General features: G+C 41.3%; 1 protein-coding gene across 1 annotated transcript in view; it reads right to left on the bottom strand.

The window, feature by feature from the left end:
- btbd3b (BTB (POZ) domain containing 3b) overlaps positions 1 to 23,284 on the bottom strand; it is a 35,715-nt gene extending 12,431 nt beyond the window's left edge. Inside the window, exons 1-2 of the mRNA XM_036945980.1 lie at positions 22,147 to 23,284; positions 14,220 to 14,310 (exon numbers count right to left, since the gene is read on the bottom strand). Coding sequence (XP_036801875.1) covers positions 14,220 to 14,310; positions 22,147 to 22,487 — 432 coding nt within the window. The 5' untranslated portion in view covers positions 22,488 to 23,284. The remainder of the gene's footprint in view (positions 1 to 14,219; positions 14,311 to 22,146) is intronic.
- Between the last annotated feature and the right edge of the window lie 2,108 nt (positions 23,285 to 25,392).

Below are 25,392 nucleotides of genomic sequence, written 5' to 3'. Positions count from 1 at the left end.
AGTGGCAGAATACCTGTCCACTGTGACTGACCTAAACTTAAGGAAAGCTTTGACTATCTACAGACTCAGTGAGCATAGCCTTGCTATTGAGAAAGGCCGCCGCAGGCAGACATGGCTCTCAAGAGAAGACAGGCTATGTGCACACTGCCCACAAAATGAGCTGTAAACTGAGCTGCACTTCCTAACCTCCTGCCAAATGTATGACCATATTAGAGAGACATATTTCCCTCAGATCACACAGACCCACAAATAATTCAAAAACAAATCCAATTTTGAAAAACTCCCATATCTACTGGGTGAAATTCCACAGTGTGACATCACAGCAGCAAGATTTGTGACCTGTTGCCACGAGAAAAGGGCAACCAGTGAAGAACACACACCATTGTAAATACAACCCATATTTATGCTTATTTATTTTATCTTGTGTCCTTTACCATTTGTACATTGTTAAAACACTGTATATATATATAATATGACATTTGTAATGTCTTTATTGTTTTGAAACTTCTGTATGTGTAATGTTTACTGTTAATTTGTATTGTTTATTTCACTTTATATATTCACTTTGTATATTATCTACCTCACTTGCTTTGGCAATGTTAACACGTTTGCCATGCCAATAAAGCCCTTGAATTGAATTGAATTGAAATACCACAGTGCGCCATCACAGCAACAAGATTTGTGACCTGTTGCCACGAGAAAAGGGCAACCAGTGAAGAACACACACCATTGTAAATACAACCCATATTTATGTTTATTTATTTTCCATTTTGTACTTTAACTATTTGCATATAATATGACATTTGAAATGTCTTTTTTATTTTGGATCATTTGTGAGTGTAACTGTCTATTTTGTTATTGTTCATCTCATTTCTGTTCATCCATTTCACTTGTCAACATATATGTTTCCCATTGAATTGAATTGAATTGAATTGAGAGAGAGAGAGATAGTTGAACTGTACTAGTACATTTAGATAGAGAAAGAGATAGAGGCGGAATGTATGCTGATTCATGCAATCACTCCAATCACTCTAGTTGTTTTTAGTCTATACAGAACGAATCATTGTCTTGTACAGCTTCATCCCTCTCTCCTCTCTCCTCTCTCCTCTCTCTTCTCTCCTCTCTCCCTTCTCCCCTATCCTCTCTCCCCTATCCTCTCTCCCTTCTCCTCTCTCCACTCTCTCCTCTCCACTCTACTCTCTCCTCTCTCCACTCTCTCCTCTCCTCTCTCCTCTCTCCTCTCTCCTCTCTCCTCTCTCCCCTAGAGTTTATTTGACCGTGCAATATGCTGGAGCACTCACAAAGATTCCCCACAATCAGCAGCAATGCTTAACTACAGTTGTAAGAATCATAATTGCCCCCCGGGGGGCCAGAAGGATACACAGGCAGAGTCCCAAATGGCAAAGTAGTGCACTATATAGTGAATAGGGCTCTGGTCTAAAGTAGTGCACTATATAGAGAATAGGGCTCTGGTCTAAAGTAGTGCACTATATAGAGAATAGGGCTCTGGTCTAAAGTAGTGCCCTATATGGAACAGTGCTCTGGTCAACAGTAGTGGACTATATAGGGAATAGGGATCTGGTCTATAGTAGTGCACTATATAGGGAATAGGGCTCTGGTCTAAAGTAGTGCACTATATAGGGAATAGGGATCTGGTCTAAAGTAGTGCACTAAATAGGGAATAGGGTGGCATTTGGACATACCCCCTGGAGAAGAACCAGAGTATCCCAATGACACCCTATTCCCGTTAGAGTGCATTAGAGCCCTAAGTAGTGTGCCATGTAGACAATAGGGTGCAATTTTACACTTCCAGTGTTTTATAATGAGAAGAGAAGATTGTGAAGAGGGTGCTGAAGACTCTTTTCTACGTTGCTAATGAACTGTCTCTGGTAATGATCACCACACCGCAGATGATACACAGAAAGAGAGGACAGACAGAGGAACAGAGAAGAGAGAGAAGACCGAGAGGGAAGTACCTAGTCAGTTGTACAACTGAAATGTGTCTTTCACACTTAACCCAACCCCTCTGAATCAGAGAGGTGTGGAGGGCTACCTTAATCGACATCCACAGTGCCCGGGGAACAGTAGGTTAACTGCTTTGCTCAGGGGCAGAAGGACAGATTTTAAATGGTCAGCTTGGGGATTTGATCCAGCTACCTTTTGGTTACTGGCCAAACGCTCTAACTACTAGGCTACTTCTGCTGCCCCGAGAGGAGAGACATTAGGGAGAAGAGAGGGAGAAGAGAGGGAGAGGAGAGGGAGAGACGTTAGGGAGAAGAGAGGAAGAGGAGAGAGAGAGACGTTAGGGAGAAGAGAGGAAGAGGAGAGAGGAGAGGAAGAGGAGAAAGAGAGATGTTAGGGAGAGAGAGGAAGTGGAGAGAGAGAGAGAGGTTAGGGAGAAGACAGGGAGAGGAGAGAGAGACATTAGGGAGAAGAGAGGAAGAGGAGAGGAAGAGGACAGAGAGAGAGACATTAGGGAGAAGAGAGGAAGAGGAGAGGAAGAGGACAGAGAGAGTTTAGGGAGAAGAGAGGGAGAAGAGAGGAAGAGGAGAGAGATACGTTAGGGAGAAGAACTAGAGAGGAGAGGGAGAGGAGAATAGAAATGCATGACTCAAGTGGATTAAATTTTAAGTAGGGGACAGTTGATGTGTTAAAAAAACCCATCTCAAATAGGACTAATCGGTCAGCAAATCTCAGAAATGTGACGACTAACTGACCCTAACTGACCCTGATAAATATGATCCAGTGTTTACAGTAATATGGCCCAGTGTCTACAGTAATATGACCCAGTGTTTACAGTAATATGACCCAGTGTCTACAGTAATATGACCCAGTGTTTACAGTAATATGACCCTGTGTCTCCAGTAATATGACCCAGTGTCTACAGTAATATGTTCCAGTGTCTACAGCAATATGACCCAGTGTCTACAGTAATATGACCCAGTGTCTACAGTTATATTACCCAGTGTTTACAGTAATATGACCCAGTGTCTACAGTAATATGGCCCAGTGTCTACAGTAATATGACCCAGTGTCTACAGTAATATGACCCAGTGTCTACAGTAATATGACCCAGTGTCTATGGTAATATGACCCAGTGTCTACAGTAATATGACCCAGTGTCTACAGTAATATGACCCAGTGTCTACAGTAATATGACCCAGTGTCTACAGTAATATGGCCCAGTGTCTACAGAAATATATCCCGTTGTCTACAGTAATATGACCCAGTGTCTACAGTAATATGACCCAGTGTCTACAGTAATATGACCCAGTGTCTACAGTAATATGGCCCAGTGTCTACAGAAATATGACCCGTTGTCTACAGTAATATGGCCCAGTGTCTACAGTAATATGACCCAGCGTTTACAGTAATATGGCCCAGTGTTTATAGTAATATGACCCAGTGTCTACAGTAATATGGCCCAGTGTCTACAGTAATATGACCCGTTGTCTACAGTAATATGACACAGTGTCTACAGTAATATGACCCAGTGTTTACAGTAATATGACCCTGTGTCTCCAGTAATATGACCCAGTGTCTACAGTAATATGTTCCAGTGTCTACAGCAATATGACCCAGTGTCTACAGTAATATGACCCAGTGTCTACAGTTATATCACCCAGTGTTTACAGTAATATGACCCAGTGTCTACAGTAATATGGCCCAGTGTCTACAGTAATATGACCCAGTGTCTACAGTAATATGACCCAGTGTCTACAGTAATATGACCCAGTGTCTATGGTAATATGACCCAGTGTCTACAGTAATATGACCCAGTGTCTACAGTAATATGACCCAGTGTCTACAGTAATATGACCCAGTGTCTACAGTAATATGGCCCAGTGTCTACAGAAATATGACCCGTTGTCTACAGTAATATGACCCAGTGTCTACAGTAATATGACCCAGTGTCTACAGTAATATGACCCAGTGTCTACAGTAATATGGCCCAGTGTCTACAGAAATATGACCCGTTGTCTACAGTAATATGGCCCAGTGTCTAAAGTAATATGACCCAGCGTTTACAGTAATATGGCCCAGTGTTTATAGTAATATGACCCAGTGTCTACAGTAATATGGCCCAGTGTCTACAGTAATATGACCCAGTGTCTACAGTAATATGACCCAGTGTCTACAGTAATATGACCCAGTATCTACAGTAATATGACACATTGTCTACAGTAATATGGCCCAGTGTCTACAGTAATATGACCCAGTGTTTACAGTAATATGGCCCAGTGTCTATGGTAATATGACCCAGTGTCTACAGTAAAATGACCCAGTATCTACAGTAATATGACCCAGTGTCTACAGTAATATGACCCAGTGTCTACAGTAATATGGCCCAGTGTCTACAGAAATATGACCCGTTGTCTACAGTAATATGGCCCAGTGTTTACAGTAATATGACCCAGTGTTTACAGTAATATGGCCCAGTGTTTACAGTAATATGGCCCAGTCTCTACAGTAATATGACCCAGTGTTTACAGTAATTTGACCCAGTGTCTACAGTAATATGACCCAGTGTTTACAGTAATATGACCTTGTGTCTCCATTAATATGACCCAGTGTCTACAGTAATGTTCCAGTGTCTACAGCAATATGACCCAGTGTCTACAGTAATATGACCCAGTGTCTACAGTAATATGACCCAGTGTCTACAGTTATATTACCCAGTGTTTACAGTAATATGACCCAGTGTTTACAGTAATATGGCCCAGTGTTTACAGTAATATGACCCAGTGTCTACAGTAATATGGCCCAGTGTCTACAGCAATATGACCCAGTGTCTACAGTAATATGGCCCAGTGTTTACAGTAATATGGCCCAGTGTTTACAGTAATATGGCCCAGTGTTTACAGTAATATGGCCCAGTGTTTACAGTAATATGGCCCAGCGTTTACAGTAATATGACCCAGTGTCTACAGTAATATGGCCCAGTGTTTACAGTAATATGACCCAGTGTCTACAGTAATATGGCCCAGTGTTTACAGTAATATGACCCAGTGTCTACAGTAATATGACCCAGTGTCTACAGTAATATGACCCAGTGTTTACAGTAATATGGCCCAGTGTCTACAGTAATATGACCCAGTGTCTACAGTAAAAAAAAAATAATAATAAATAAATAAAAAATAAAAAAAACTTTGAGTAAGATCTTATTTGGATAAAAGTGGACATCTATCAGGGTTGGTCAAGCTGGGATAGGTAGAGATGGTTATTATTGTTATGTTCTTTAGAGAGAGGCCAATTGAAATTCAGCTGGACACAGACTTCAGAGTACGGTTTCGTACTATTGTAAATCGTTAACGTTGCCAGTACAGTTACTGCTGCTCACCCCATCATAACTTGGTCAATGAAATCATAATGCATATCTGAACGCCTGCAAAATGGATATCAGACACACACACACACACACACACACACACACACACACACACACACACACACACACACACACACGTCATAAAGTCCTGCTCTACAGATCGTCATAATCGCATGCTCCCATTTGCAGACTGTACTGGCTTTGAATGGGTTTGTAATGGTATCCTTTTCCCGATGTAGTGCACTACTTTCAACCAGGGCCTTACGGACTCCAATCAAAAGTAGTGCACTCTGTAGGGTTATAGGAGGCTATTTGAGATTTAGACTCAGCCAATTATCCACAATGCCTTTCCATAACTGCATTCCATAAAATGAGCAAAGTGCATCCCTGCCAACCAATCACGGGCCAATATATTTCACCCTAAAATGAACAGAGCGATGACTCATGCTTGGCTCAGCTCTTGTATGTATTCTGGGAATGAATATGGGCAGAAGGCTGCAGTCAGAGTCAATTTTAAAAGCACAACCCTTAATTCAGGAGTCAATTGGTATACCGTATATCCTTCAAACTCAACTCTGGACATCGATGCCAGTTCCAATGCATTTAAAAAAAAAAGTTCCCGTCTAATCAGGGACTTCTGCCTGGGACACCAGGTGTGTGCAATTCATTATCAGGTAAAACAGAAAACCTGCAGGCTGCAGACCTCGTAGGGTTTGAGGTGAATATATATATATATATTTATTTAACCTTTATTTAACCAGGCAAGTCAGGTTAATTAAGAACAAATTCCCTATTTACAATGACGGCCTACCCCGGGCCAAACCCGGACGACGCTGGGGCCAATTGTGCGCCTCCCTGTGGGCTCCCGATCACGACCGGATGTGATGCAGACTGGTATACCTCTCCTATATCATAAGTCATATGTACATTGAACAGCTAGTAAACACTGCAGCCCATTGCTACCCACACCGACTCTATGGGTCTTTTTCCCTGACCCCCATGAAGCCTAGTTTCTGGACTAACAAACCACCCAATTAGCACATTTGGTTCCTTGGAATTTGTGGGAACGTACGTTTTCCATATCCCCATTGGTTCCCCATTGGTTCCCCATTGGTTTCCCATTGGTTTCCCATTGGTTCCCCATTGGTTTCCCATTGGTTTCCCATTGGTTTCCCATTGGTTCCCCATTGGTTTCCCATTGGTTCCCCATTGGTTTCCCATTGGTTCCCCATTGGTTCTGGGAACAAAGCCATACGTTTCCTGACTGGTTAAACTGAACTTTTTTGTTTTTAAAAATGCTGAGAACGGAACTAGAAATGTTGCATGAACGTACATTTTTGGTTGCAGAGATGTTCTAAGATTAATTTACCATGGTTCCCTGGAAGTTTTCCCGGGAGATTTTATGAACGTTTCGAGAACGTAAATTCTAGGTTATTATTTGAAGGTTGTGTTAACGTTCTGATAACGTGTTTCAATACGAATGTACAACCTAGGGTTAACTTTTTTCATCTCCAAGTACAATTAAGACCCATGGGAATTACATTTGCTCAGGCATTACTCTTGTAAACACATGTATTTGCATTGTGGCGCGGCATCAGTGAGATCCCAACCTATGATCATCTGTTCTCTGTCCATGGATTTAGTCCACTGCACCACCAGGATGGAGATAGAATGCTGTGGGTTTTTAACACATACGAAGCTGTTCATTTTTTGTCTATTCAAACAGACCCCATTTCAACGGAAACAAGGACTCATTAAGATCAGCTGTGGACAATTAGTGGGTTACGGCCAACACACCTGAACACACTTAATTAACAAGATTAGAGGATAGAGAGAGAGTTTGTTGTAACGCTGAGAACGGAATGTACGTGTTTTAAAATTAACATTCTTAGAACGTTCTTTGAACGTTTACTAAAGTTGTCTTGTGTTTTTTATATGGAACGTTTTCTTAATGTTCTGAGAACAGTGATGATAATGTTCTTAAATAGAACTATGAGGAAACAGGCAGAAAAAAAACGTTACGCTCAAGTACTAAAAATCCAACAGAAGAACGTTGTTTCTTAACGTTCTCTGAACATTCTGTGAGTACATGGCTTTAAATAGAATCATGAGGAAACCTGCCTAAAATGTGATGCTGCATTCCCACCTAAGAAACACATGGTTCTCAGAACGTTATGTGCTAGCTGGGTAAACACATTTGATCAATCTCCGTCGATAATGTTTTTGATTCCAGCACTATAGGCGTAATATGTGCCTCGGAAACTGGCCATGTGTGGAGATTCTCCATTGAGCGTCCTTTAAACCCAGCACCAGGTATAATCTGGGTCAGGGAAAACTGGCATTATGTGTTTTAGCAGAGTATGTTGTCGCTAGCTAGTCATATGTGATGATAATGTTCTGTTCATGGTGAAGCATGGGTCCATGAAAATGTTATGAACGGGGGGGGGGGGGGGGGGGTAAGTAATAATTAATGCAAACATCTGGTAAACACAATGATGTCAGGCAGAGAAGGTCGGGGTAAAACAGCACTACTAGAACGGTAATAGCCCTTCAGTATAGTCATGACCTTTCTATTTAATCTATTTCTATGATCCGCAGAAATAAGACAGTCTAAGAAAATCACAGAGATCCTTTTATGTGTAATTCTATGCTCACAGGGCCGGACTACCGCACTTGGGTCCCTGGGGGAGACAGCAATATATGTCACGATGTCCTAAAATAATAAAACACAGTGTGGTCCCAGATCTGTCTGAGCAGCTATACACTAATGCACATAAATGGAAGGTAATTCCCTTTCTATGCACTTTTCTCTCTATGCGTATTCTGACCTTGAACTTAAGCAGGAGAATAGCATGTTATTCATCCACTATTTGTAGGCGCTAGAGATCAAAGATAAGAAGGTGTGGTGGAGGTGTGTCTACAGACATGCCGTATTCCAGTCTATCCATCCTCCTCCTCCTCCACGTCCTCCTCCACTACACTCCCTTCATCTCTCCATCCTCCTCCTCCACCTCCTCCTCCACTACACTCCCTTCATCTCTCCATTCTCCTCCTCGTCCACCTCCTCCTCCACTACACTCTCTTCATCTATGCATCCTCCTCCTCCTCCACGTCCTCCACTACACTCTCTTTATCTCTCATCCTCCTCCTCCACTACACTCACTCCCTTCATCTTTCCATTATCCTCCTCCTCCTCCTCCTCCTCCTCCTCCTCCTCCTCCTCCTCCTCCTCCTCCTCCACCTCTTCCTCCACTACACTCTCTTCATCTCTCCATCCTCCTCCTCCTCCTCCTCCTCCACTACACTCTCTTCATCTCTCCATCCTCCTCCTCCTCCTCCTCCTCCTCCACCTCCTCCTCCACTACACTCTCTTCATCTATCCACCCTCCTCCTCCACCTCCTCCTCCACTACACTCTCTTCATCTATCCACCCTCCTCCTCCACCTCATCCTCCACTACACTCTCTTTATCTCTCATCCTCTTCCTCCACTACACTCACTCCCTTCATCTTTCCATCCTCCTCCTCCTCCTCCTCCTCCTCCTCCTCCTCCTCCTCCTCCTCCTCCACCTCTTCCTCCACTACACTCTCTTCATCTCTCCATCCTCCTCCTCCTCCTCCTCCTCCACCTCCTCCTCCACTACACTCTCTTCATCTATCCACCCTCCTCCTCCACCTCCTCCTCCACTACACTCTCTTCATCTATCCAACCTCCTCCTCCACCTCCTCCTCCACTACACTCTCTTCATCTCTCCATCCTCCTCTTCCACCTCTTCCTCCACTACACTCTCTTCATCTCTCCATCCTCCTCCTCCTACTCCTCCTCCACTACACTCACTCCCTTCATCTCTCCATCCTCCACCCCCTCTTCCTCCTCCTCCTCCTCCACTACACTCTCTTCATCTCTCCATCATCCTCCTCCACCTCCTCCTCCAATACACTCACTCCCTTCATCTCTCCATCCTCCTCCTCCACTACACTCCCTCCCTTCATCGCTCCATCCTCCTCCTCCACCTCCTCCTCCACTACACTCACTCCCTTCATCTCTCCATCCTCCTCCTCCTCCTCCTCCTCCTCCACTACACTCTCTTTATCTCTCCATCCTCCTCCTCCACCTCCTCCTCCACTACACTCTCTTCATCTCTCCATCCTCCTCCTCCACCTCCTCCACTACACTCACTCCCTTCATCTCTCCATCCTCCTCCTCCTCCACTACACTCTCTTCATCTCTCCATCCTCCTCCTCCACCTCCTCCTCCACTACACTCTCTTCATCTCTCCATCCTCCTCCTCCACCTCCTCCACTACACTCTCTTCATCTCTCCATCCTCCTCCTCCACCTCCTCCTCCACTACACTCTCTTCATCTCTCCATCCTCCTCCTCCACCTCCTCCTCCACTACACTCTCTTCATCTCTCCATCCTCCTCCTCCACCTCCTCCTCCACTACACTCTCTTCATCTCTCCATCCTTCTCCTCTACCTCCTCCTCCACTACACTCTCTTCATCTCTCCATCCATCCATCCTCCTCCTCCTCCTCCTCCTCTACCTCCTCCACTACACTCACTCCCTTCATCTCTCCATCCTCCTCCTCCTCCTCCACTACACTCTCTTCATCTCTCCATCCTCCTCCTCCACCTCCTCCTCCACTACACTCACTCCCTTCATCTATCCATCCTCCTCCTCCTCCACCTCCACCTTCACTACACTCACTCCCTTCATCTCTACATCCTCCTCCTCCTCCTCCTCCTCCACTACACTCCCTTCATCTCTCCATCCTCCTCCTCCATCTCCTCCTCCACTACACTCTCTTCATCTCTCCATCCTCCTCCTCCACCTCCTCCTCCACTACACTCTCTTCATCCCTCCATCCTCCTCCTCCTCCACCTCCTCCTCCACTTCACTCCCTCTCTTCATCTCTCCATCCTCCTCCTCCACCTTCACTACACTCCCTCCCTTCATCTCTCCATCCTCCTCCTCCCCCTCCTCCACCACCACCTTCACTACACTCCCTCCCTTCATCTCTCCATCCTCCTCCTTCACCTCCTCCTCCACTATACTCCCTCCCTTCATCTCTCCATCCTCCTCCTCCACCTCCTCCTCCACTACACTCCCTCCCTTCATCTCTCTATCCTCCTCCTCCACCTCCTCCTCCACTACACTCCCTCCCTTCATCTCTCCATCCTCCTCCTCCACCTCCTCCTCCACTACACTCCCTCCCTTCATCTCTCTATCCTCCTCCTCCACCTCCTCCTCCACTACACTCCCTCCCTTCATCTCTCTATCCTAGCCTAGTGGTTTGCGCTTTGGACTAGTAACCGGAAGGTTTCATGTTCAAACCCCCGAGCTGACAAGGTACAAATCTGTCGTTCTGCCCATGAACAGGCAGTTAACCCACTGTTCCTAGGCCGTCATTGAAAATAGGAATTTGTTCTTAACTGACTTGCCGAGTTAAATAAAGGTAAAATAATAATAAATATTTCCTCCTCTTCATCTTCCTCCTCCTTCACTCAACTGTCTGTCTCAGTCTCTCCGTCCTTCTCCCCCTCCTCCACTCCACTCCCTCTCTCCATCTTTCCTCCTCTTCCTCCTTATACTCCTTCACTCAACTGTCTGTCTCAGTCTCTCCATCCTTCCCCTCCCCCTCATCCTCCTCCTCCTCATTGACTCCTGTCTCCCTCCCTTCATCCTTTAGCCTCATGTAGTTAAATAATTGAGTGGAGTCTGAAAGACACATGGCGAAGGAAGTGAGAGAGGAACACAAAGGATTCCTCCTTCTAAACCTACAGTGTTGTCTGCTATGAAGTGACGAAGCAGTCTATGTGATGATAGTAACGGTACCGATACTGACAGATGATGATGTAATGATACTAACAGTAATGATACTAACAGTAATGATATTAACAGTAATGATACTAACACTAATGATACTAACACTAATGATATTAACAGTAATGATACTAACAGTAATGATATTAATGGTACTAACAGTAATGATACTAACACTAATGATACTAACAGTAATGATATTAATGGTACTAACAGTAATGATACTAACAGTAATGGTATTAATGGTACTAACAATAATGATACTAACAGTAATGATACTAACAGTAATGGTATTAATGGTACTAACAGTAATGATACTAACAGTAATGGTATTAATGGTACTAACAGTAATGGTATTAATGGTACTAACAGTAATTATACTAACAGTAATGGTATTAATGATACTAACAGTAATGGTATTAATGGTACTAATAGTAATGGTATTAATGATACTAACAGAAATTGTATTAATGGTACTAACAGTAATGGTATTAATGGTACTAACAGTAATGGTATTAATGGTACTAACAGTAATGTTATTAATGATACTAACAGTAATGGTATTAATGGTACTAACAGTAATGATACTAACAGTAATGGTACTAACAGTAATGATATTAATGATACTAACAGTAATGACATTAATGATACTAACAGTAATGGTATTAATGGTACTAACAGTAATGGTATTAATGATACTAACAGTAATGGTATTAATGGTACTAACAGTAATGGTATTAATGGTACTAACAGTAATGGTATTAATGATACTAACAGTAATGGTATTAATGATACTAACAGTAATGGTATTAATGGTACTAACAGTAATGATATTAATGATACTAACATTAATGGTATTAATGATACTAACAGTAATGGTACTAACAGTAATGATACTAACAGTAATTGTATTAATGGTACTAACAGTAATGATACTAACAGTAATGGTATTAATGGTACTAACAATAATGATACTAACGGTAATGATACTAACAGTAATGGTATTAATGGTACTAACAGTAATGATACTAACAGTAATGATACTAACAGTAATGGTATTAATGGTACTAACAGTAATGGTATTACTGGTACTAACAGTAATGATACTAACAGTAATGGTATTAATGGTACTAACAGTAATGATACTAACAGTAATGATATTAATGATACTAACAGTAATGGTATTAATGGTACTAATAGTAATGGTATTAATGATACTAACAGAAATGGTATTAATGGTACTAACAGTAATGGTATTAATGATACTAACAGTAATGGTATTAATGGTACTAACAGTAATGGTATTAATGATACTAACAGTAATGGTATTAATGGTACTAACAGTAATGATACTAACGGTAATGATACTAACAGTAATGGTATTAATGGTACTAACAGTAATGATACTAACAGTAATGGTACTAACAGTAATGATATTAATGATACTAACAGTAATGATATTAATGATACTAACAGTAATGGTATTAATGGTACTAACAGTAATGGTATTAATGATACTAACAGTAATGGTATTAATGGTACTAACAGTAATGGTATTAATGGTACTAACAGTAATGGTATTAATGATACTAACAGTAATGGTATTAATGATACTAACAGTAATGGTATTAATTGTACTAACAGTAATGATATTAATGATACTAACATTAATGGTATTAATGATACTAACAGTAATGGTACTAACAGTAATGATGCCAACAGTAATGGTATTAATGATACTAACAGTAATGATACTAACAGTAATGGTATTAATGGTACTAACAGTAATGGTATTAATGATACTAACAGTAATGGTATTAATGGTACTAACAGTAATGGTATTAATGATACTAACAGTAATGGTTTTAATGGTACTAACAGTAATGATACTAACAGTAATGCTACTAACAGTAATGATACTAACAGTAATGGTATTAATTGTACTAACAGTAATGATACTAACAGTAATGGTACTAACAGTAATGATATTAATGATACTAACAGTAATTATATTAATGATACTAACAGTAATGATACTAACACTAATGATATTAATGATACTAACAATAATGATATTAACAGTAATGATACTAACAGTAATGATACTAACAGTAATGATACTAACAGTAATGGTATTAATGATACTAACAGTAATGATACTAACAGTAATGATACTAACAGTAATGATACTAACAGGTAAGGTTTCTAACAGTAATGGTACTAACAGTAATGGTACTAACAGTAATGATATTAATGATAATAACAGTAATGGTACTAACAGTAATGGTACTAACAGTAATGATACGAACAGTAATGATACTAACAGTAATGATATTAATGATACTAACAGTAATGATACTTACAGTAGTGATATTAATGATACTAACAGTAATGATATGAATGATATTAACAGTAATGATATCAATGATACTAACAGTAATGATACTAACACTAATGATATGAATGATACTAACAGTAATGATATGAATGATACTAACAGGAATGATACTATCAGTAATGATACTAACAGTAATGATATTAATGATACTAACAGTGATGATACTAACAGTAATGATACGAACAGTAATGATACTAACAGTAATGATACTAACAGTAATGATATTAATGATACTAACAGTAATGATACTAACAGCAATGATACTAACAGTAATGATAGTAACAGTAATGTTATTAATGATACTAACAGTAATGATATTAATGATACTAACAGTAATGATACTAATGGTACTAACAGTAATGATACTAACAGTAATGATATTAATGATACTAACAGTACTGATACTAACAGTAATGATATTAACAGCAATGATACTAACAGTAATGATACTAACAGTAATGATACTAACAGTAATGGTACTAACAGTAATGATACTAACAGTAATGATATTAACAGTAATGATATTAATGATACTAACAGTAATGGTACTAACAGTAATGATACTAACAGTAATGATATTAATGATACTAACAGTAATGATACTAACAGTAATGATTATAGCAGTAATGATACTGACAGTAATGATACTAAGGATACTGGCCCTTACCCTGTGTCCTGGTAGTCTCTGCGTCCCTCCTGTTTGTCCAACCACAAAGTGAACGTCGGCCATCAACTCATTGTTGAACATCACAGAGTTCCTGAGAAACAGATCAGAGAATGATTTAAGGACTTCATTGGACAGAGTAGTAACCTGTTCTGTATTTTATGTCAACCCCTAATATATTACTGGTCGACAGAGAGAAAGATTGTGTCAGGGGATCTTTGATCGTACTGTCACTGTTTTGATCGAATCTGTCACATAGAGCACTATCTAGATTGAGAGAGAGAGGGAAAGAGAAAGGAGGAGAGAGAGAGAGAGAGAGAGAGAGAGAGAGAGAGAGAGAGAGAGAGAGAGAGAGAGAGAGAGAGAGAGCGAGAGAGAGAGAGAGAGAGATCTCAAGAGAGGGATTGACAAGGACAATTAAAAATGGAATTAAATAAATCAAGGAGAATCAATATGAAAAAGGTAACTCCTACTACTACACGGATTTATAGCCACAGGCAATCACATTCAAACTCACACAATTTAATTTCAGAAACTGAATTGACTACATGGCCTCTACTTTGTTCTGTTGCTCAGGAGAAACCAGAAGAACTCTGGATGCAGCTGTTAAATGGTCTACTAGCTTTTGGCAAGAATTCAATACTCGGTTAATTACAACTCTTTAGCTTACAGAGATGGGAATCATTCCTCACATTAACACCCCTTAATGCAGAATTCAGCACACTCGGAAAGAATATAACGAATGTCATTACCCGATTGTTAACTTGAGTGTGTCAGAGTATGATCGCTGATCCAAGATCAGTTTTGCCTTTTAAATCATAATGAACAAGAGAGCGGATCTGATACTAGATCACCTACTCTGAGACTCTTTATGACCTGATCCTAGATCAGTTACTCTGAGACTCATTATGACCTGATCCTAGATCACCACTCCTACTGAGACTCTTTATGACCTGATCCTAGATCACCACTCCTACTGAGATTCTTTATGACCTGATCCTGGATCACCTACTCTGAGACTCTTTATGACCTGATCCTAGATCAGTTACTCTGAGACTCATTATGACCTGATCCTAGATCACCACTCCTACTGAGACTCTTTATGACCTGATCCTAGATCACCACTCCTACTGAGACTCTTTATGACCTGATCCTAGATCACCACTCCTACTGAGATTCTTTATGACCTGATCCTGGATCACCTACTCTGAGACTCTTTATGACCTGATCCTGGATCTGCACTCCTACTGAGATTCTTTATGACCTGATCCTAGATCACCACTCCTACTGAGACTATGACCTGATCCTAGATCACCACTCCTACTGAGACTCTTTATGAAATGATCCTAGATCACCTACTCTGAGACTCTATATGACCTGATCCTAGATCACCTACTCTGAGACAATGTATGACCTGATCCTAGATCAGTTACTCTGAGATGCTTTATGACCTGATCCTATATCACCTACTCTGAGACGCTTTATGACCTGATACTAGATCACCACTCCTACTGAGACTATGACCTGATCCTAGAGCAACACTCCTACTGAGACGCTTTATGACCTGATACTAGATCACCTACTCTGAGACAATGTATGACCTGATCCTAGATCAACTACTCTGAGAATCTTTATGACCTGATCCTAGATCACCTACTCTGAGACAATGTATGACCTGATCCTAGATCAGTTACTCTGAGATGCTTTATGACCTGATCCTATATCACCTACTCTGAGACGCTTTATGACCTGATACTAGATCACCACTCCTACTGAGACTATGACCTGATCCTAGAGCAACACTCCTACTGAGACGCTTTATGACCTGATACTAGATCACCTACTCTGAGACAATGTATGACCTGATCCTAGATCAACTACTCTGAGAATCTTTATGACCTGATCCTAGATCACCTACTCTGAGACAATGTATGACCTGATCCTAGATCAGCACTCCTACTGAGACTATGACCTGATACTAGATCACCTACTCTGAGACAATGTATGACCTGATACTAGAACACCTACTCTGAGATTCTTTATGACCTGATCCTAGATCACCACTCCTGCTGAGACTATGACCTGATTCTAGATCACCACTCCTACTCTGATACTGACCCTGGTCCTCACCGTCCATATACAATAGTGGTGTTCATTGTGATCTACAGGTTAAACTAATCCTATATCTGCACTCCTACTAAAAGGGTTTCTGGAAAACCAGGGAGTTTGGGGAACGTTACTGTAATGTTTTAACCCTACTCAATACCCCGATAACCTGCTCTGTGTCCTGGCTCTAGAGGAGAGTTCCCAGGCTGGTCCAGGCTCTAGAGGAGAATAAACAGGCTGGTCCTGGCTCTAGAGGAGAGTACCCAGGATGGTCCAGGCTCTAGAGGAGAGTTCCCAGGCTGGTCCATGCTCTAGAGGAGAATAAACAGGCTGGTCCTGGCTCTAGAGGAGAGTACCCAGGATGGTCCAGGCTCTAGAGGAGAGTACCCAGGCTAGTCCAGGCTCTAGAGGAGAGTACCCAGGCTGGTCCAGGATCTAGAGGAGAGTACCCAGGCTGGTCCGGGCTCTAGAGGAGAGCTCCCAGGCTGGTCCAGGCTCTAGAGGAGAGTACCCAGGCTGGTCCAGGCTCCAGAGGAGAGTACTCAGACTGGTCCAGGCTCTAGAGGAGAGTACACAGGCTGGTCCAGGCTCTAGAGGAGAATAACCAGGCTGGTCCAGGCTCCAGAGGAGAGTACCCAGGCTGGTCCAGGCTCCAGAGGAGAGTACCCAGGCTGGTCCAGGCTCTAGAGGAGAGTACCCAGGCTGGTCCTGGCTCCAGAGGAGAATATCCTGCTCTGTGTCCTGGCTCTAGAGGAGAGCACCCAGGCTGGTCCTGGCTCTAGAGGAGAGTACCCAGGCTGGTCCAGGCTCCAGAGGAGAGTACCCAGGCTGGTCCAGGCTCTATAGGAGAGTACCCAGGCTGGTCCAGGCTATAGAGGAGAGTACCCAGGCTGGTCCTGGCTCCAGAGGAGAATATCCTGCTCTGTGTCCTGGCTCTAGAGGAGAGTACCCAGGCTGATCCAGGCTCTAGAGGAGAGTACCCAGGCTGGTCCAGGCTCTATAGGAGAGTACCCAGGCTGGTCCTGGCTCTAGAGGAGAGTACCCAGGCTGGTCCAGGCCCCAGAGGAGAGTACCCAGGCTGGTCCTGGCTCTAGAGGAGAATAACCTGCTCTCTGTCCTGGCTCTAGAGGAGAGTACCCAGGCTGGTCCAGGCTCTAGAGGAGAATAACCAGGCTGGTCCTGGCTCTAGAGGAGAGTACCCAGGCTGGTCCAGGCTCTAGAGGAGAATAACCAGGCTGGGCCTGGCTCTAGAGGAGAGTACCCAGGCTGGTCCAGGCTCTAGAGTAGAGTACCCAGGCTGGTCCTGGATCTATAGTAGATGCTTTCTCAGTGCTCAGGCCAAGTTACAATATGATTGCCTGTGCATGGGTCTACAAGATGATGATTCCTGTTCAGCCTGTGGTACACAGTTACTGTACCTATCTCACTCATATAGTAGTGTACACACCTGTTCTGGGTTGAGAGCCCCCAAACTGAGCTCTGGACCTTGAAGTCAGATCCATTATGTTTTTTATTCTTCCTCTCATATAAGTCACTGATTAAGACCACCACTACTACAGACTTTGTGTGTTAAGATATGAATACACCTGCTCTACCAAGTGCTGAGGTTACATTACGGTATGATTCCCTGGTCTGTGTTCTAGAAGATGCTGAGGTTACATTACAGTATGATTCCCTGGTCTGTGTTCTAGAAGATGCTGAGGTTACATTACAGTATGATTCCCTGGTCTGTGTTCTAGAAGATGCTGAGGTTACATTACAGTATGATTCCCTGGTCTGTGTTCTAGATGATGTTGAGGTTACATTACAGTATGATTCCCTGGTCTGTGTTCTAGAAGATGCTGAGGTTACATTACGGTATGATTCCCTGGTCTGTGTTCTAGAAGATGCTGAGGTTACATTACAGTATGATTCCCTGGTCTGTGTTCTAGAAGATGCTGAGGTTACATTACAGTATGATTCCCTGGTCTATGTTCTAGAACATGTTGAGATTCTGTTACAGTATGATTCCCTGGTCTGTGTTCTAGAACATGTTGAGATTCTGTTACAGTATGATTCCCTGGTCTGTGTTCTAGATGATGTTGAGGTTACATTACAGTATGATTCCCTGGTCTGTGTTCTTGAAGATGCTGAGGTAACATTACAGTATGATTCCCTGGTCTGTGTTCTAGAAGATGCTGAGGTTACATTACATTATGATTCCCTGGTCTGTGTTCTAGAAGATGCTGAGGTTACATTACGGTATGATTCCCTGGTCTGTGTTCTAGAAGATGCTGAGGTTACATTACATTATGATTCCCTGGTCTGTGTTCTAGAAGATGCTGAGGTTACATTACGGTATGATTCCCTGGTCTGTGTTCTAGAAGATGCTGAGGTTACATTACATTATGATTCCCTGGTCTGTGTTCTAGAAGATGCTGAGGTTACATTACAGTATGATTCCCTGGTCTATGTTCTAGAACATGTTGAGATTCTGTTACAGTATGATTCCCTGGTCTGTGTTCTAGAACATGTTGAGATTCTGTTACAGTATGATTCCCTAGTCTGTGTTCTAGAAGATGTTGAGGTTACATTACAGTATGATTCCCTGGTCTGTGTTCTTGAAGATGCTGAGGTAACATTACAGTATGATTCCCTGGTCTCTGTTCTAGAAGATGTTGAGGTTACATTACAGTATGATTCCCTGTCTGTGTTCTAGAATATGTCAAGGTTACATTACAGTATGATTCCCTGGTCTGTGTTCTAGAACATGTTGAGATTCTGTTATAGTATGATTCCCTGGTCTCTGTCCTAGAAGATGTTGAGATTCTGTTACTGTATGATTCCCTGGTCTCTGCTCACTGTCCAGCCTGGGACCTGACCCAGAACAGCAAAGTGTAAATATCCAAAAGGAGCTAGTGAACATGAGTAAGTTAGTGTCACCTACTTCTGTAGCATATGAGTTAGTTAGTTAGTTAGTTAGTGTCACCTACCTGTCTAGTGTATGAGTTAGTTAGTTAGTGTCACCTACTCTCCTAGTATATGAGTTAGTTAGTGTCATCTACCTGTCTAGTATATGAGTTAGTTAGTTAGTTAGTTAGTGTCACCTACCTGTCTAGTATATGAGTTAGTTAGTTAGTGTCACCTACCTGTCTAGTATATGAGTTAGTTAGTTAGTGTCAACTACCTCTATATAATAGGGGTTAGTTAGTTACTTAGTTAGTTAGTTAGTTAGTTAGTTAGTTAGTTAGTTAGTTGGCGTCACCTACCTCTCTAGAATACGAGTTAGATAGTTAGTCACCTACCTCTAGAGTATATGAGTTAGTTAGTGTCACCAAGCTCTCTAGTACACACATTAGTTAGTGAGTTAATTAGTTACTTAGTGTCACCAACCTCTCTAGTATATGAGTTAGTTAGTTAGTGTCACCTACCTCTCTAATATATGAGTTAGTGTCACTTATCTCTCTAGTATATGAGTATTATAGTTAATGTCACCTCCCTCTCTAGTATATGAGTTAGATAGTTAGTGTCACCTCCCTCTCTAGTATATGAGTTAGATAGTTAGTGTCACCTCCCTCTCTAGTATATGAGTTAGATAGTTAATGTCACCCCCCTCTCTAGTATATAAGTTAGTTAGTGTAACCTAACTTGCTAGCATATGGGTTAGTTAGTTAGTCTCACCTACCTCTCTAGTATATAAGTTAGTTAGTTAGTGTCACCTACCTCTCTAGTATATAAGTTTGTTAGTGTAACTTAACTCGCTAGCATATGGGTTTGTTATGGGTTAGTTAGTTAGTCTCACCTACCTCTCTAGTATACGACTTAGTTAGTGTCACCTAACTCTCCAGTAAATGAGTTAGTTAGTTAGTGTAACCTACCTCTCTAGTATATGAGTTAGTTAGTTAGTTAGTTACTGCCACCTACCTCTCCAGTATATGTTTTAGTTAGTTAGTGTAACCTACCTCTATAGTATATGAGTTAGTTAGGTAGTTAGTTAGTGTCACCTACCTGTCTAGTATATGAGTTAGTTAGTTAGTGTCACCTACCTGTCTAGTATATGAGTTCGTTAGTTAGTTAGTTAGTGTCACCTCCCTCTCTAGTATATGAGTTAGATAGTTAATGTCACCTCCCTCTCTAGTATATAAGTTAGTTAGTGTAACCTAACTCGCTAGCATATGGGTTAGTTAGTTAGTCTCACCTACCTCTCTAGTATATAAGTTAGTTAGTTAGTGTCACCTACCTCTCTAGTATATAAGTTTGTTAGTGTAACTTAACTCGCTAGCATATGGGTTTGTTATGGGTTAGTTAGTTAGTCTCACCTACCTCTCTAGTATACGACTTAGTTAGTGTCACCTAACTCCAGTAAATGAGTTAGTTAGTTAGTGTAACCTACCTCTCTAGTATATGAGTTAGTTAGTTAGTTAGTTAGTTACTGCCACCTACCTCTCCAGTATATGTTTTAGTTAGTTAGTGTAACCTACCTCTATAGTATATGAGTTAGTTAGGTAGTTAGTTAGTGTCACCTACCTGTCTAGTATATGAGTTAGTTAGTTAGTGTCACCTACCTGTCTAGTATATGAGTTCGTTAGTTAGTTAGTTAGTGTCACCTACCTCTCTAGAATAGGAGTTAGTTAGTTAGTTAGTTAGTTAGTTAGTTAGTGTCACCCACCTCTCTAGTATATGGTATAGTTAGTTACTGTGTTAGTGTAACCTAACTCTCTAGTATATGAGTTTATTAGTTCGTGTCACCTACCTCTCTTGTTAATGATTTAGCTAGTTAGTGTCACCTACCTACTAGGTATATGGGTTAGTTAGTTAGTTCCAAAGTTAGTGCCACCTAACTCTCTAGTGCATGAGGTAGTTATTTATTTAGTTAGTACATGCATTAGTTAGTTAGTTAGTGTCACCAACCTCTCTAGTATATGAGTTAGTTAGTTAGTTAGTGTCACCTATCTCTCTAGTTGATGACTTCGTTAGTTCGTGTTCCCAACTGTCTAGTGTTTGAGTGTGCTAGTTAGTCAGTTAATTGTTCAGTTAGTTAGATAGTTTGTTATTTAGTGTCACCCACCTCTCTAGTTAATTACTTACTTAATGACTTACTTACTTAGTTAGTTGTTAGTGTTACCTACCTCTCTAGTATATGAGTTAGTTAGTTAGTTAGTTAGTTCATGTTACCTACCTCTGGTATATATGAGTTAGTTAGTTATTGTCACCTACCTCTCTTGTGTATAAGTTAGTTAGTTAGTGTCACCTACCTCTCTAGTATATGCGTTATCTAGTTAGTTTCACCTACCTCTCTGGTATATGAGTTAGTTAGTTAGTTAGTTTCACCTACCTCTTTAGTATATGAGTTAGTTCGTTAGTTAGTTAGTTAGTTAGCTAGTTAGTTAGTTAGTGTCACCTATCTATCTAGTATATGAGTTAGTTAGTTATCTAGTTAGTGTCACCTACCTCTCTGGTATATGAGTTAGTTAGTTAGTTAGTTTTACCTACCTCTTTAGTATATGAGTTAGTTAGTTAGTTAGTTAATTAGTTAGTGTGACCTACTCTCTCTATATTATTGAGTGAGTTAGTTAGTGTCACCAACCTCTCTTGTATATGAGTTAGTTAGTTAGTTAGTTAGTTAGTGTGACCTACCTCTCTTGTATATGAGTTAGTTAGTTCATTGGTTAGTTAGTTAGTTAGTGTCACCTATCTATCTAGTATATGAGTTAGTTAGTTATCTAGTTAGTGTCACCTACCTCTCTAGTATATGTATTAGTTAGTTTGTTTCAACTGTATATCTATTACATGGGTTAGTTTGTTTGTTAGTTAGTAACTTGGTTAGTTAGTTAGTGTCACCTACCTCTCTCGTATAGTAGAGTAGAGCCCCTGCCAGTTACAGTTCTGAATTGTATTGTTATTATTCAGGTTCTGTTGTTGGTACTCCTGCACTGTGGCCGACGACCCTCCGCCCTGCTTCTTAGCACTGGGGAATATATCTGCTGCCATCTTCTTCTTCTTCTTCAGGGTAATGATCTCGTAGCACACCGGCGGCAGCTTGGACCCGGTACTGCCCCCGGAAGCGCCACCGACGTTAACTGTCTTTTTGGAGCTCTTCGAACTCGCCGACTTGCTCTTAACTGACTCTGGGAGCATCAAGAGGAAGGTCAGACATTTCATTTTACGGTCCTTGGCATCGACCATGAGTGTGTTGTTCTGCAGAGCAGTGGGAGAGTATGCAGAGAAAAGACATCAACTGGCAGAGTAGAAGTGGAAGAGGAGGGCAGAGGTGCCGAGGAGGGGGAGAACGAGGATGCTCAGACAGGACAGTGGTATCAGAGAGTTGTGCAGTAGCAGAAAAACAGCAGCAACAACGAGCAACGAGCTCAGTCAGTCAAAATACTTGAGTAGGAAATCAGTCAGTAAGAATGTGTCAGACATTGGGAAATCCTCTCCTATTCCAAATGTGTCTTCAGTAGCAGAATAAGAGAGTAGTGCAGAGAAACCAGCTCAGAAACACCCCTGCACTCCTACTGTATGATTGACTCAGCTTTTAGGGAGCAAACAGTCCCAGTACGGGTTATCCTTCTCTCGCCATGACTTTTTTCTGAATATAGACAGAATCCAATGTTTTTTTTCTGAAGAGAAACAGGGACAATCTGACAATCCAATGGATGATCCTAAGGGACGTTTCCTTTCACCTAGTTTTCCTTTTTTAAGTTTGATCTTTGTGTCAGACGATGTTTGTCCCAGATAACGTACCAATGATGTCCTTATTGAAATCACTCTTCGCCGCTCTCTCCTCCTCTCCTCTGCTGTGCGCTGGTGTGACAGCCTAGAGATTTAGTGGAGATGCAGTGGTCCTGAGGCAGACAGTCTGTTTTTTTTCTCTTCCTCTCTCTCTCTCTCTCTCTCTCTCTCTCTCTCTGTCTCTCTCCGTTTCTCAGCTCCTGTCTCTCCGGTCTCTGGCTCCTCTCCCCACCTCCTGTATTATGCTGACTACAGCGGATGAATGGATGAGCACAGAAAAGAGGAGAGAAGAGAGAGAAAACTAGAGAACCCCCCCCCCCCCCCCCCATCAAACGGCACAAGGCATCCTCCGCAGCCTCGGCCAATAGGCACGCTCAGGCCTCCTGATTGGCCGCAGCTGAGTGCGGTACCTACTAGGATATGCTAAGTGAACTCCTTCTATTAAAGTGACAGCCATGGCCCCTAATAATGATACACTATTTGGCTGCACCCTATTCCCTATTTAGAGCTCTGATCCTATCTAATGTGGTTTATAGTGAATAGGGTGACATTTTGGACGAGAACACATACAACATATTCATATACTGTTTTATTTACATACTCTGTTTTAGCTTCAATCTAAACTTCAAGCATTCTGCCTCTCCCACATATGTATCTGATATTGTTAATATTGTAAATACAAATGCTGATTTCTAAGCGTCTTTGTAAGGGGTGGAATTTGCTTTAAAAAAATATAAATATATATTTTTTACATTCTATATTCATACAGTTGAATTCCACACGGGGATTCAGTCACACAAATGTTAATACAGTATATTGACATAGTTAGGGACATTTGAAGAAAGGTCGTTTAATTGTAGGATTGTTCGTTTTTTTAGGATATAATAATCAGTTATTTACTACTATAATTATTATATCTGTATTTATAAGGGAGCCAATGTCACTGCAGGTAATTCTTCTTTCTTTCTTTTTTATTTTACCTTTATTTAACCAGGGAAGTCAGTTAAGAACAAATTCTTATTTTCAATGACGGTCTAGGAACAGTGGGTTAACTGCCTGTTCAGGGGCAGAACGACAGATTTGTACCTTGTCAGCTCGGGGTTTTGAACTGACCAACGCTCTAACCACTAGGCTACCCTGCCGTTCCCGGCCAGAACATGCTGCTGTCTTTGACCTGCCTTGGTCTCTTTGGGCTATAAGTCCAAGCCACTCTATGTGTAACACATTGAAGCAGCTATTATCTAAGTAAGACTGTTCTCATTCAGTTCAACGGGCATGACGGTTTGGTATTGCATCGATTTTCTAACGTGAAGTTTTGAAGTTAAGTGAGATTTTACACGGGATGACGAAAAAAAAAGTTACTCTCGTTAGATGAATCGTAGCACCTTTAACACCAGCTACTAAAGGACAATGTGTACAACACTGTAATATTTTCGTATGTTTTTAAATCTAACTGTAGCACACTGGAAGTAGTCTACAGTTATGTGCTTCCTTATCACTGGCGAAGAGGTATTTGGTCATGTTTGTGAAGTTAACTGAAAAGAAAATCCAGTATCATTGCTGTTTACTCTTACATGTCAGCCTCTTTGGTCTTCGTCTGAGATTTATGGTTCAGAGGAAAATAATAACCAACCCTATGCCAACATATAACTTCATCTAGAAGATACCAGGTTGACTAGTGCCAACATATAACTTCATCTAGAAGATACCAGGTTGACTAGTGCCAACATATAACTTCATCTAGAAGATACCAGGTTGACTAGTGCCAACATATAACTTCATCTAGAAGATACCAGGTTGACTAGTGCCAACATATAACTTCATCTAGAAGATACCAGGTTGACTAGTGCCAACATATAACTTCATCTAGAAGATACCAGGTTGACGAGTGCCAACATATAACTTCATCTAGAAGATGCCAGGTTGACTAGTGCCAACATATAACTTCATCTAGAAGATACCAGGTTGACTAGTGCCAACATATAACTTCATCTAGAAGATACCAGGTTGACTAGTGCCAATATATAACTTCTCTAGAAGATACCAGGTTGACTAGTGCCAACATATAACTTCATCTAGAAGATACCAGGTTGACTAGTGCCAATATATAACTCCACTAGAGATACCAGGTTGACTAGTGCCAATATATAACTCCTCTAGAAGATACCAGGTTGACTAGTGCCAACATATAACTCCTCTAGAAGATACCAGGTTGACTAGTGCCAACATATAACTTCATCTAGAAGATACCAGGTTGACTAGTGCCAACATATAACTCCTCTAGAAGATACCAGGTTGACTAGTGCCAATATATAACTCCTCTAGAAGATACCAGGTTGACTAGTGCCAACATATAACT

The sequence above is a fragment of the Oncorhynchus mykiss genome, chromosome 16 (genome assembly GCF_013265735.2).
Source record: "Oncorhynchus mykiss isolate Arlee chromosome 16, USDA_OmykA_1.1, whole genome shotgun sequence".
Classification (NCBI taxonomy): Eukaryota; Metazoa; Chordata; class Actinopteri; order Salmoniformes; family Salmonidae; genus Oncorhynchus; species Oncorhynchus mykiss.
This window is presented reverse-complemented; position numbering and strand designations above follow the sequence as displayed.